Source organism: Mya arenaria, chromosome 5 (genome assembly GCF_026914265.1).
Source record: "Mya arenaria isolate MELC-2E11 chromosome 5, ASM2691426v1".
Taxonomy (NCBI): domain Eukaryota; kingdom Metazoa; phylum Mollusca; class Bivalvia; order Myida; family Myidae; genus Mya; species Mya arenaria.
The window spans coordinates 22,239,892-22,255,032 of NC_069126.1; the positions used below are offsets into that span (position 1 = coordinate 22,239,892).

General features: G+C 35.3%; 1 protein-coding gene across 1 annotated transcript; it reads left to right on the forward strand.

Annotated features, from left to right (window-relative positions):
- Positions 1 to 5,000: 5,000 nt before the first annotated feature.
- On the forward strand, positions 5,001 to 13,844 carry LOC128233791 (uncharacterized). The gene is made up of 5 exons (XM_052947642.1): positions 5,001 to 5,389; positions 9,501 to 9,860; positions 10,174 to 10,353; positions 12,195 to 12,805; positions 12,988 to 13,844. Exons 1-5 carry the CDS (start codon positions 5,296 to 5,298, stop codon positions 13,213 to 13,215), a joined length of 1,473 nt encoding a protein of 490 aa, XP_052803602.1. The 5' UTR covers positions 5,001 to 5,295; the 3' UTR covers positions 13,216 to 13,844.
- Positions 13,845 to 15,141: the final 1,297 nt, after the last annotated feature.

Sequence of the window (15,141 nt, forward strand, 5' to 3'; positions counted from 1 at the left end):
AATGGCAGAGGTTACCGCTATCATGAACTCCAGGCCTCTTGTCCCAGTTTCTACAGATGTTGAAGAACCATTTGTCCTATCACCGGGAATGCTACTTACACAGAAATCTCCCGAGATAGTTTGCAGTTTCCGCGACATAGGTGTGAAAGATATGTACCACTCTCAGTGGAAGACAGTGCAGTTTCTGGCAAATATTTTCTGGAAACGTTGGAAGGGTGATTTTCTGTCATCTCTACAGACGAGGAAGAAGTGGGCGTCGCCTTGTGAAAACATCAAAGCTGATGATGTAGTTCTATTACGCGATCGAGATTGTGCGCGCAATGAATGGCCTATGGGTCTTGTGACAAAGGCATTTCCTAGTGACGACGGACTTGTTAGAAAGCTGCAAATCAGGGTTATGAAGAATGGAAAGCAATGCCTTTATGTGAGACCAATTAAAGAAGTTGTTCTGCTTGTGTCGTCGTAGAAAGCAGCAACAACAGAAGAATGTTTCAGAAATCTTATTTAACTGAGGCATAAAGATTTTGTGTAAAATATGTTTTATTCTTGAAAGTATTTTGAAGTTGTTCCTTTCAAAGTCAGAACTTAAACATAAGTTCCCGCTCAGAAGCCTTTATGCACAATCAAATTTATTTTGCTTTCTGCATAAATATCTTCTTGCGAAATTAGAAAACATACCTTACATGAAATTTTTTAATTTTCTGCTATGTTAATGATTTGCTACACTAAAGTCTTTATGCAACGTTCGCGCAATATCAGTGTTAATATGTGCAGAAGCCTTCGGGTAATTCTCTGTGTGCCTAATGAGTATCTCCTCAAAGGAAAATCATCCAAAACATTTTGCTCTCCGAACTGGTGTCCAATCCGGAAAGACCTGCAATGAGGGCCTTTCTAATGAGACTTATGTGAAACGGCATTAAGAAAGGCATATGTTAACACATGCTCGAGAGAAACTTTCAGCGACTCGAGACAGCAACTATGCTTGTATGAACTTTGAGATATTAAGTCAGTCTTTTAATCATAAAAATATTAGTCTTTGATACAATGTGTTAATATCTCTTCAGATATTGCATTTGACTGTATTTATTCTTAAGTATACCATTTTTTATGTAGTCATGGTATAAGTTTGAATAATTACAGTAAACCTGTGTATTCCAAGACTTACTTGGAAAGATGCTTAAGAAAATGGTTTAAGTCTTGTGGTTATATCCTTTGATATAAGACGGGGAGTGTTCTGGACCGATTTCAGTTTATCCTTCCTTTCAATCTGTAAGCAATTTTAGAATCTATATCGATTCGATAGTGGCTTAAGGGAGGCAACTCTTTCATGCTTATCTCGAATTCTTGAGGAAGTTGGAGAGTTGTTGTTCCTTAATTTTCGGAGACATTCGGACTTGTACGTCGTTAGTTTGTGTCTCGTTATTTCCCCTTAGAATGGATGCGCTGTGATTGAGCTCCAACATTTTGGCATTTTGTATGGTCCCGCACACTCTTTTTTCACCGCACGCAACGTTATACGTCTCAACTCATAATAACCTATCGAGATGAGGATAATAAAATGGTGACACTAGCTGTGGATTGTTATGTCATTGAAAATCCTAGTGACAGCATATCTCCCTTGCTTGATTCGACGGAAATAAACGAAAGACAATCTGAGTCGTTAGCTCCTCCCATTCACCTTCGTTTCTTTCGGTGACATTTACCGTATAAGGTATAGGCGAAATCGTCTATCCTTGTAATTCTGAACTTGTCAATTGACTTTTGTAAACCTGGACTTGTTGGACTGCAAATGTTCATTTTACGAATGCGAGTGTCGACTGTAGGATTGCAGTTTTACATATGCATGATTCGGCTTTCTAAATTACATCATCATATTGTTAAAGGCAAGTTATACGATCTATGTTTTAGTGAGTTTATACAGGGTCGATCTGACAATATACATTTTGACTACTATAATGACAAATGACAAATCAATACAGAAAAACTGACGAATAGAAACAACAAATAGCACGTCTACATTGACAAATGTAAGAGATATTAAGTACGATTAAGAAGCACATTGTGGGAATTACACGTCTTGACTTTTGGCAACGAATAGCCTCCATACACCTTTGTCGTGTATCAATTTAAACTCTGAATGACATGTTCATTGAAGTGATAGTCAATATCGAAGCAAAATAAACGAGCACGCCCGGAACTGAACATTTAACTCAATGCAGATTGGTTTAAACATATTTTATTCAACATATCTCAATATACATATAATACACGTTAAATATAATTTAAGTATTTGCATTATTATATTGAATCGGATTGAAACGAAAGCATAGCTTATAAAGTTTCTCTCCGTGAGAATTAAGTTACACGTTATGCAGAGTAATGAGAAGGTTAGACAATTTTAATTACATGTATATATGTTGTTAATGAAAACATACAGAATATTATCTTAAGAGAACTAAAGAAAGCGTTTGAAAAAGTGTATAAAAATGATGATTTGGGTAACAAAAAAAAGATGGATGGATGAAAAAAAAGTAGACAGAGCGAGAGTATATGTAAGTTTGATGATAGTTAGATTGATGATAGTTGGGTACCTGTACCGTTTGGTAGAAAGGGTCAAGTCTGGGAATATAGCATAATCAGAAGCGTTTCGAGTTTTGTAAGAAGTTATGAACAAAACTGAAGATTTTTGAGTTGCTCTCGTTGTTAAGGGTAGGATCACCGTTGAGAATGATATCAATGTCAACACGTGTGATTCTAGACATATCACGAATTAAGGTTTGTCGAATATCCGTATACAAGGGACAATGCAGGAAGAAGTGAGTGCTACTTTCAACTTCACCACATTCGCATAGAGCAGAAATTATTATGTTTTTGCAAAAGAGGTGATAGTTAAGGGCACTACAACTAGTACGCAGTCGAGCGTGGAGTACCTGCAAGCGACGGCTACCGTTGTAATATTATGGAGGGCAGACTGAAGATTGATTTGAAATAGATCTCTTGAAAGAAGCAATAGAAGGGCTGTCCCGCACATCCCGAGAAAGTTCATTCCATGCACGTACAGAAGAAGGAAGGAAAGAGGAAAAGTAAGAACTAGTACGTGACATAACCGTTCTTGTATTAGATGCATTGCGTAGTGGATAATTATGAGAACCAACAGTTTGGGGTGTAAGGGATGATAAATACTCAGGTACAAGGCCGTTGTCCATTTTATAGAAGAGACATAGTTTGTGATTGAGTCGTCTTTCTGAAAGAGTAGGCCAGCTCAGTTCCTTGTGAAGAATGGAAATAGATACTAGCTTTGTAGCCCCACAGACGATTCTACCGGCCTCATTTTGAATCTTTTGAAGTTCATTTTTTTCGTAGTCTGTACAATTATCCCACACTGTATCAGCATATTCAAGAATTGGGCGAATGTATGAAAAATAGATAATTTCTAGACATTTTCTGTCCAAACGGAATTTTTGCTTTCGCACGATGCATATGCGTTTGAGGGCCTTACTTCTAATGTACTCAAAGTGCTCGTGCCATGTACAGTCACTGGAGAGGACCAAACCAAGATGTTTGTGCGAGTTAGTTTCTGAAATTTGTTGACCATACATAGTTAACTCGGGGTAGAAACGAGGTTGTTTCGGGTTTTTGGCGTATGACCGCACTAGGAAAAGCAACATTTATACAATTTCTAGATTGGCAATTATTTGCAATAATTTGCTAGTAGCATTTTTATCCCTGCATTTTATTTAATACAACACAAAACACAATTTATAATATTTTGATGTCTTTTGCATTTCAATGTAACAATGTATTTTGTTCGTAACAGACTTACCACATTACACGTACATGTTTTTTTGTTTTTTTTAAATATCTTCAACGCCTACCGCCAAAAAAAACACTAACTTATTAATAGTCTAAAGTCAAATTTGGACACCCGTAGATAATCCCCTTTGGACATGCTATCAAATGCATCGTTGATAATTTATGTGTTCAAAAATATTACTTTTTTAACTTGTAATTTCTTATCATCATCGACAAATTATATTACTGTACTCAACAAAGGCGTTTTCCTTAAAGTCTGTTCAAGTGAACGGTGCACAATTTGAGACGTACCGAACATGACGTCATATCAAACATATCGCGAGGGCTGGGATCTCATCCTAACGACGTCATTTCTGAAATGACGTAACGGTAACATACAATTTTGCGTGATTTTCTGAAAATTACAATTAACTATTATTTCGTTTCCATTTTAGGCATAATATTTAATTATTATTATTATTATTTACCAAACTTATATAGCGCCCTTTTCATATACACGTTCAAAGGCGCTTTACAACGATATAATCTGATAGCTAACTACAAGCAATATCATTAAAATACTAGACAGCTTTTGAACAATAAATGTACAACATACTTAACAATATGAAACACAATAAAATGAAATGTGGCATTTAACTGGTCGTCTGAATTAAAAACAATAAATATCAATATCATACGATAAAAAATAGTCTAGCGACACTTTGAAAAAAATTAAAAATGATATTAGTATAATTTATGCCTGGCATCTAAATTGCATTTAGAAACAGAACAGAAGCCACTTAAATATATTTTTTTGCGCTTACAGGGTAAAAAAAACATGTTTGCCTACGTGTAAGATAAGCTCCGTGAACACCTTAAAGAAAGATTTTACTCTTGTCTACGTCACTCATTAAATATAGTTTTTGGCAACCCACTCGGTGAAATATGTTGCGATCTTACAATGAAACAGACTGTTTGTCTTTATATACCGTTAGATATTATCTTCAACTTAACAAAATAACAAGGTTCACAAGATATGTATGTTTCCATTCATGTATTTGAAGAGTTTATTTCAATTGTTTATCATTACGCACTAGTAAATGACACACCATATATGTGCACCCCTGTTGATAGATGAAGTGCTGGTAACAGTGAATGCATGCTTCCTTAACATTAGATAAACAGTAAGGAGTAAACACTCACTCGCTTCCGGAATCTTACTAACTAGAGATCACATTCATATCTTTAAAGATTACACTTGTAACTTTAATTTTGTAAATCTGGTTTCAACGTACACATGAACTTTTAGCAAGATAAGTGCTCAATACGATGGATACTAGGATATGATTGTGTGGCAACACCACTGAAATATATTTCTGTATTTATTTGGCTACAGTTTAACAACGGCACAGTTAATTTAAACAACATGTAATCTATTATTTTTATCAGGATCTTTTCGTCCAATGATCAAACTACAAGAATCTGTTCCATTTAACATTGAGAATGATAAAGATGAAACACACAATGGAATACAAACTTCTAGCGAGTCTACTGATTATTGCTGTGCTTCAAAAGTGGGCCCGATCTGAGGAAAGGAGTAAGTTATGCATAATGTAGAATTGAGCTGTTTAAGGTAGCACACCCGTAAGCTTACATTTTTACAGAAGTCTATATTGTTTTTTTTTTGTTTCTTATCAAATATTAGCTTTTTGAAGAGTTCAATACGTTCAGGCCCGGCTGAAGTAGGTGGTTAGGAATTTCAGACTGAATGAATATTTCTAGAACTTGTTGATCTTGTTTTAAAACGTCTATGTTCCATTTTTACGCGGTCAAAACAGTATTTTAAAATTGTCATACCATATGGCTATTTCAGTACTGTTTGATATTATTTGTTGATGATGATATCAAAAATGTATATTTCTGAGAACAAATATATTACTTGTTACTCTGATATCAAATTATTACCAAAATGTTGAAAAATAAATGAAATAAACGCTATTTCCTCTCTCTCGGCTAATGTTGTTTTTATAACAAAATCTGAAATGGGGGTATGGTAATTTAAGTTTAGATAAAATTGTTATTTGACGGTACAAATCTTTTAAATTTTGTTTTAGATTCCAGGAAATGATACACATTTAGAAATTATCAAGCTGATTAGTAGTTTGAAATGATGCCCATTTGGGTCGTACCTTAGGGGTTACGTTCTGGACAACCGGCTTTTGAGGTTAAAGGGTACTCATGTCAATAAATAACGCAAACAATAATTGAGGTAGAATGATACTCATGTCAATAGATAACACAAACAATTATTGAGGTAGAATGATACTCATGTCAATAGATAACACAAACAATTATTGAGGTAGAATGATACTCATGTCAATAGATAACGCAAACAATAATTGAGGTAGAATGATACTCATGTCAATAGATAACACAAACAATTATTGAGGTAGAATGATACTCATGTCAATAGATAACACAAACAATTATTGAGGTAGAAGAGTACTCATGTCAATAGATAACAAAAACAAATATTGAGGTAGAATGATACTCATGTCAATAAATAACGCAGTGAATAATTGAGGTAGTAGGATACTCATGTCAACAGATAACACAAACAATAATTGAGGTAGAAGGGTAATCATGTCAATAGATAACACAACCAACAATTGAGGTAGAAGGATACTCATGTCAACAGATAACACAAACAATATTTGAGGTATAAGGGTACTCATGTCAGTAGATAACACAAACAATTATTGAGGTAGAAGGGTACTCATGTCAATAAATAACACAACCAACAATTGAGGTAGAAGGATATTCATGTCAACAGATAACACAAACAATACTTGAGGTAGAAGGGTACTCATGTCAATAAATAACAAAGTATATAAATGAGGTAGTAGGGTACTCGTGTCAATAGATAACACAAACAATAATTGAGGTAGAAGGGTACTCAGTTCAATAGATAAAACAAACAATAATTGAGGTAGAAGGGTACTCATGTCAATAAATAACACAGTGAATAATTTAAGTAGGAGGGTACTCATGTCAACAGATAACACAAACAATAATTGAGGTAGAAGGGTACTCAGTTCAAATGATAAAACAAACAATAATTGAGGTAGAAGGGTACTCATGTCAATAAATAACGCAGTGAATAATTGAGGTAGAAGGGTATTCATGTCAATAAATAACTTAGTGAATAATTGTGGTAGAAGGGTACTCAGTTCAATAGATAAAACAAACAATAATTGAGGTAGAAGGGTACTCATGTCAATAAATAACGTAGTGAATAATTGTGGTAGAAGGGTACTCAGTTCAATAGATAAAACAAACAATAATTGAGGTAGAAGGGTACTCATGTCAACAAATAACGCAGTGAATAATTGTGGTAGAAGGGTACTCAGTTCAATAGATAAAACAAACAATAATTGAGGTAGAAGGGTACTCACGTCAATATATAACACAAACAATAATTGAGGTAGAAGTGTACTCCGTTCAACAGATAAAACAAACAATAATTGAGGTAGAAGGGTACTCATGTCAATAGATTGCGTGGTGAATTATTGAGGTAGAGGAGTACGCATGTCAATAGATAACATAAAACAATAATTGAGGTAAAAGGCTTCTCATGTCAATAGATAACAAAAACAATAATTGAGGTAGAAGGGTACTCATGTCAATTGATAACATAAAACAATAATTAAGGTAGAAGGGTACTCATGTCAATAGATAACGCAGTGAATAATTGAGATAGAAGGGTACTCATGTCAATAGATAACGCAATGGATAATTGATGTAGAAGGGTACTCATGTCAATAAATAACGCAGTGAATAATTAAGGTAGAAGGGTACTCAGTTTAATAGATAAAACAAACAATAAATGAGGTAGAAGGGAACTCACGTCAATAGATAACACAAACAATAATTGAGGTAGAAGGGTACTCAGTTCGATAGATAAAACAAACAATAATTGAGGTAGAAGGGTACTTACGTCAATATATAACGCAATGAATAATTGAGAGAGAAGGGTACTCAGTTCAATAGATAAAACAAACAATAATTGAGGTAGAAGGGTACTCATGTCAATAGATAGCGTAGTGAATAATTGAGGTAGAGGGTTACGCATGACAATAGATAACATAAAACAATAATTGAGGTAGAAGGGTACTCATGTCAATAGATAGCATAAAACAATAATTGAGGTAGAAGGGTACTCATGTCAATAGATAACGCAGTGAATAATTGAGGTAGAAGCGTAGTCATGTCAACAGATAACACAGTGAATAATTGAGGTAGAAGCGTACTCATTTCAACAGATAACGCAGTGAATAATTGAGGTAGAAGCGTACTCATGTCAACAGATAACACAAACACTAATTGAGGTAGAAGCGTACTCATGTCAACAGATAACGCAGTGAATAATTGAGGTAAAAGCGTACTCATGTCAACAGATAACGCAGTGAATAATTGAGGTAGAAGCGTACTCATGTTAACAGATAACGCAGTGAATAATTGAGGTAAATGCGTACTCATGTCAACAGATAACGCAGTGAATAATTGAGGTAGAAGCGTACTCATGTTAACAGATAACGCAGTGAACAATTGAGGTAGAAGCGTACTCATGTAAACAGATAACACAACTAATAACTATAAGTAAGGGCAACAATAAATGAGGTTAATGTGTGACTTTGTTATTAGACATAACATAAAGTAACATAAATATATTTTGATTTAAGAATATACACCTTATCCTCATATTCATAAATAAGAAATTCATAAATACACAAATAATGAAAAAAACTCAACCACAATTGATAGTTCTAATTAGCTTCCTTATGCATAACATGCCACAAACTATAATAGAGAAGGAAATGCATAACAATATGAATTCTACTTGTCTCTTTGTTTAGAAGCGTTAACGATATATTACAATGCTAGTTTATGCAATTGGTATTTATTTCTGACATTGAGAAGTTTAATAACTTTGAAAATGCTTGGCCTATTTATATAATATTTAAAGATGGAATATACTCTCTCCTTTAGTCATTATATACGAACACGAAATAGTGTTAATCCGGCTGACGTTCTGACGGCTTCTCTCGACTGGGTGATATAAGTGCCTTTAAGTCTTAATCTAAATTGAGCAATGAAGCAATTTAACATTAACATAACGGAGTCTCTAAACATCCACATTATATATCGAAGCCAAAATTTGGCTGATGTATCTATAATTTGTTATTTTCAGTGTGAGGTATTGTGTGAGAATGTTTTACATTTAGAATATTCAACTCAAGTTTAACCTTATGTTTAGATATTTTATACTATATTTGTCATGCTAGTAAGTCATATATTGAAAATTACTGTTCCAACATGTAAACCAATACGAAAATCAAATAATATTCTTGTACTAACTTTGATGAATTTGATGAACTTTTTCAGTTCACCCTTTATATATCATTAATACGCATAGTATAGTTGCAACGTTGATATATTTATACCATGTAACACAAAAAAACTGTAATCTGTACATGTAATAAAATATTTCTGTTCTGTAAACAGTTCTTGTATATTTGAGTTAGTAGAGCAATCTCATTGACGGACTCAGCTATGTCCTTTTTTAATTTCAAACTGTAAGAAATTGTCGTGATATTCGGGTTGTTCAAAACCTGCAATTGATTGATATCTTTATGATTCTTTTGCAGGTTGCGGAAATGTGAGAGGTGACCAAAATGAAGACATTCTCAAGCTCCGTTTTTACCCGAGCCCCTTTTTTGTGGCTCAAATCACCTACAACCACCGTCGCTGGCTGTTTGAATCTGCAAAACGCGCACCAATCATTGTAATACCTTTGAAAGACAGCCCTAAACTCGATCCGAAATATAATGAGTCAGGTAACTTTCTCACCGTATACAACATAAGCGCAGCAGATAATGGTCAGTATTTTCTGGACTGCTGGCAAAGCGGTTTAACATTGCAGAGTTCACGTTGGACGTTCACGTGGAAGATGCCGGAAACAACGCACGTGAGCACCGTTACTACAACACATAGGGTAACTATGACCGGTACGTTAACGTTTTTAATTAGTTACGGTTGCTTAAATAACGATTATAGTGATTAGACAAATAAGATAAAAATCATGTTGCAACAATTAGTTATTCTGGGCATTAACTATTTAAATGTCGCTAATTTAATAGTCGCTTCAACATGTGATAGAACATGCATGAGCTGAGCCCTGATTTAAGAACTGTTTTTGTGTTGAGTTTATACAATTTGACCGCTTGTACTTCCCCCAACCCTTTAGTTTGCAAGTAATATCTACTCTCTTCCCTGACATATGTTAACATCTTAAATAAAAGTAATTACAATATATTGTAGATATCAATGGGGATTCAACGAAATCAGACACGCCTATAGGCAGTGTGCTAGACGTAGATTCAGACAACAGTGTAAATATATCGACTGGACCAAACATTGCAACTGTGGTTGCCATAGTGATGGCAGCAATCATCGTTGTGGTTATCGTGGTCGGGTCTGTCTTGATTGTCCGCAGAAATCGTAAGTTTTACTAAAATTACCGTTAATTTCGATTCAGTTGTCTTCATTTATATGCTGTTGTCATTTATTTTGTATTAGAAGGGAATTAAACAACCTTATATGAACACAACAGAACATTTATTTCCAAGAAGGGCTTTAACCAATCTGGCAAACATGTACATTTACAATGGCGATTAAAAAAAGCTCAAAATTTATGCATAAAAAATGAATAAAGACTAATACATGAATGCAGACATAGGGAGATGCGCTACTTGTTTATATTTACGCTTCAAAAGAGTGCTTGATTCTGTAATTGTCAATAAAAATAAATGACAATTACACTATACATGGAGCATAGTGCGGTGTTTCTTAATTGAAATGTTTTAAAAATAAAATACTTACAACTTTTCAAAAATTAATTTAGATATTCAAATGTTCCACTTATTTATGCATACTGGGTGGAATGTTCGCTATAATATTTACCTTTATGTTTATTATACAATGTGCACTCAAAAACAAAATTATATTCGTCATATAATAATTACATTAAGTCTGCCATGTCAATCTTGGATGAAGCTACCTTTCAACCGCTGGTTCACTTATGATGACAAAAATAATTCAACATAACCAAATTCTTGATAAAAACATGCCCCATATAAACCTAAACTACAAAGAAGATCTTTGGTAAGTGAACACTAATTCGGTTTGTTTGCATTTCGGTTTATGTCATTTCAAGCATAATATAAATCCTTTTTATGTACTTCTTGTTTCTTTCAAAATTGGTGCAATTAGTTTATAGAATAGATCATGTACATGCTTTAATTACAGACAAGAGAACTTATAAATATACTAATTCATTTAAAAAAAGGCTTAAAGCGCCTGGTCTGCCCATGTAGTTTGGGCGTCCGAAAAGGATCCTCCGTTGCTAAACTCCACGCCTAGATATGAAAAACTATTGACGATTTATAATTCCTCATTATTGTAATACAACTTTAAATTATTTCTCCCTGTCGTACTAAATATCATAATTTGTGTTTTATCTGTATTTACAACTAATTTCCATAAATTAAAGTATTTAAGCAACGCATCTTATCTTTACTTCAGCTCATTTGCTGAGTCTGCAAATATAACAATATCATCAGCATATAAAAATAAGGAATACCTAAAACATATCGACATCAATCCCATCTCAACCTTTATGTATAAAAATATATTCTATGACACTCAGAAACATCGAGAAAAGGAAAGGCGACATACTTTCTCCTTGTCTTACACCGCGAACACAATTAAAATTATCTCCTAAACAGTATTATGTTTCACCTTAGATTTGACCGAATCCTACATAGATTTTACTATATTCAACATATCACTCCTAGTTCCAAGTTTCATCAATTTATACCACATATTATCTCTCATAAATGCTTTTGTTTAATCCATAAAAGCGCAGTATAAACGTTTCCTTTGATTCAACATACTAGTAATAGTTATAATACCTTGCAAGAGGAAAATATTATCAACAGTTCCTATACGTGATCAAAATCCCGCCTGTACTTCTATATATACATGTTTTGCTTAATCAGTTTATAGTTCAATATTCTCGGAAATAGTTTATCACTACGTAATTCGTACATATGTTTTTATTTGTAATAGTATCATTATGATAATGCCCGGTGCATGTGAGCTTGTTGATGGTCTGCCTGTTATCACAGTTTCCATCGCAGGAATATGCAAACTACTAATGTATTCATAGCTTGTCTAACAATTATTGTATCGATATTGATATTTGTAAACAAATATTATCTTTCTATTTTGGAAGTCCTTTGCGACATTTGAAACATATTCAAGTATGGAAAATATTTTAGGCCAACACAAAAGCCACGACGCAGCTCTCGAAACCGAAAAACCAACAGCTCGGATACTGCCTAAACTTCCTGACCAGGGCGTTCCCACATCTTCCTGTGAAGACCAGTATGCAAAAATACAGGATTGCCGGTCATCCGTCAACCCAGCTTCGGGTCGTTTAGATGATAAACGTGTTCCCCCAGAGTATGAATCGGTTACACCAACGTTTCAAAGAAAACAGACCACATGGACGGGAACTATTAACAATGCACCAGAATATTCTCAAGTGATTCCTAAGTCTCAAAGAAATCATAACGCTGAAGGTGATACAAGAAACACTTCGCCGGAATATTCTCATGTGATTCCTAAGTCTCAAAGACGATTGGACATGGGAAAAGAAACAAAAGCGGCGGAATATTCTCAAGTGATACCCAAATCACAAAGACATAACACAATTGGCGATGAAGCAAGGTCTAAAACGTTTTCAGTGACATTTCCCCCTAACGTTGACGTCAGTAAGCTAGGGACAGAATTACCGCGCGGGTCAGGCGACGCCTACGCGAATTACGGGCCAACGTATTCAAACATAACAGGACAGGTTTTGGTCGCTGCCCGCTCATTCAGGCGTAAGGTGGGACTGTAAAATCGTTATTTCATTTTTAATAATGCATCATCATTCTCATCATCATCATCATCATCATCATCATCATCATCGTCATCCAGCGCCGCCACCGTTGTCGTCCTCGATTTCACCATCATGATTTTATGTCAATATATCTGAAGGAAATGTTCATATGAATTATATTCTTACAGAGTCGCATAAAGCACCGTGAGCTCCATTACGCTGCACTGGACTGCACAGACCCGACCGCAGACGCCGGCCATTATGACTGCATAGTGGACATACATAGAAAGAGCGGCTGTCAGTATGCGTCTATCAACTTTGAGAAGAAAGCGTTTATCGCCCCTGTGCGACGCGCCCCTTCCTCGTGGTATCGCCACCAAAAAAGGCGGAAGTCAACTGTGAATAAAAATAACTGATTCTATAAATATCATATTTGTTAAAATATCACATTGGTAGTATTTTATTATACATATTGTGAAGCATCTAAAATATACCGCAAAGATCTTAAACGTAGACAAAACGCACACACATACGTACGGACGCACACACAGATATGCACGCACGACAAACACACACGCACACGAGTATTTGGCCAGGAACATATTTAAATGTTTGAAATAAACGTCTGCATATACAACAATAGGATTGTTTGTATTTAATAATTGTTAATAGTTTGTATGTCTTTCACATTATGCTAGGATCAATGTCATAACCAAACATGAAAAAGTCCTCATAATACGCGTCATGTGACATCTTTAAAACCTCCGAACTGACTCCCTTGCAAAATTTCACCATCCAGGCGTGCCTCTGAGCCGCGCACTCGCCACCACTCAACTTCCGGCGCTCCACAGCCTCGTTGACCGCCTTCTGCAGGCGTGCTTCTGTTTCCTCCTCCGTGACGTCATTGAACTCTCGTTCCGGAAACTCGACGTCATTGTTGTGTAACCTTGAATTTGGAATGCGTGCCATATTCTTCTTGCAAGCTCTTTTTCAGAAACACACCCTTTCGGTATTATTGGCCTATGGTGGCCTTTTGGGGCATACGTACCTACGAGGGTTCGTTACGAGTGTTCTATGAAGTTTTGTTCATTAATGGCTTTATTCACTTCATCTCTTATATGTTGTTCTACGTTTGCTTTATCTAGAATATATTTCACGTCGTCATTAAATGGTTCTTGCTTAGCAACCATGTCTATTTTATAATCACAAGGCATACATATACTGTATATGGGAGCCCAGTGTAAATCCGTGAACTTTCTATCCAAAATCTTACTTGAGATAGACCAAAGAAACTGTCCAAACGTTACATTGTTTCCACATTTATCGCCTTTTATTCCTATAGATCTAGCTATATTCCATTTATTTGGCAAATAAATTTGATCAATATAAGACGAAAACAATCTAGAATACGGACTCCGAGCCACGAGAAAGGAAGTAGTACCATTTAGGCGCTCAACCGACTTCGTGGTAATGTTACCGTGTTGTTTCATTTTCCCGTGCGCGGCGTCACGTGGAAGGTCAAATACCGTGTCGCCAGCGTCCTGTTTTCCCTGGCGCCGGTTGACGCCGTGCAGCGACAGGAAGACCTGCGTCCAAAACGTGCTCCCAACATTTGCCACGCGACAGTAGCTCAGTTTGTGCCGATCCGATAAATAAAACAGCGGCTTGCTGCTCAGCACCGCTTTCACGATCCGTCGTTTTGGATACATTGCGCATGCGCTACGTAGATGTTCCGCTCTTTAGCGGCTTATGGAAAAAATGTACATTATACTCGGTTCCTGTGCGATATCTTGAGAAATTTATAATTCTATAAAAACCGTGGTTTACGGTAAAAATAGTGTTTGTCATTGTAAAAATCAAATCAAATGACTTTTGTGGTCCAAATATATGCTAATATGTATGTTTATTATGTTTGCCTATCAAACGGAAGTTTCGGAATGCATATTCTATAGTAGTTTTGGGAGTTACAATGGCCAACCTCTCTCCTTGTCATGAACCCAACTGAAACATGTTTTCCGATGAATGTTTACAAAGGCAGTAGATACGAGGTTATGCTTTAAAGCAATCAAAAGAAATATACATATATGACAAATAAATACCACAATTATTCAACTTTGTATGTCAATCAATTTATTTATCACGAAACTCTCCACAATAAGTTGCATGCTCCTTATTAGTTTTTTTTTATTTTAAACAAAAAGGAGATATTGCGTCTTCGGTCGGTTTGAAGAGCAAAGTATTTTACCATTGTCGTTTATCAATTTAAACTCTGAAAGACATGTTTATTTAAGTGATGGTTGATATCGAAGCAAAGTAAAAGTGCACGCCCGGAACTGAATATT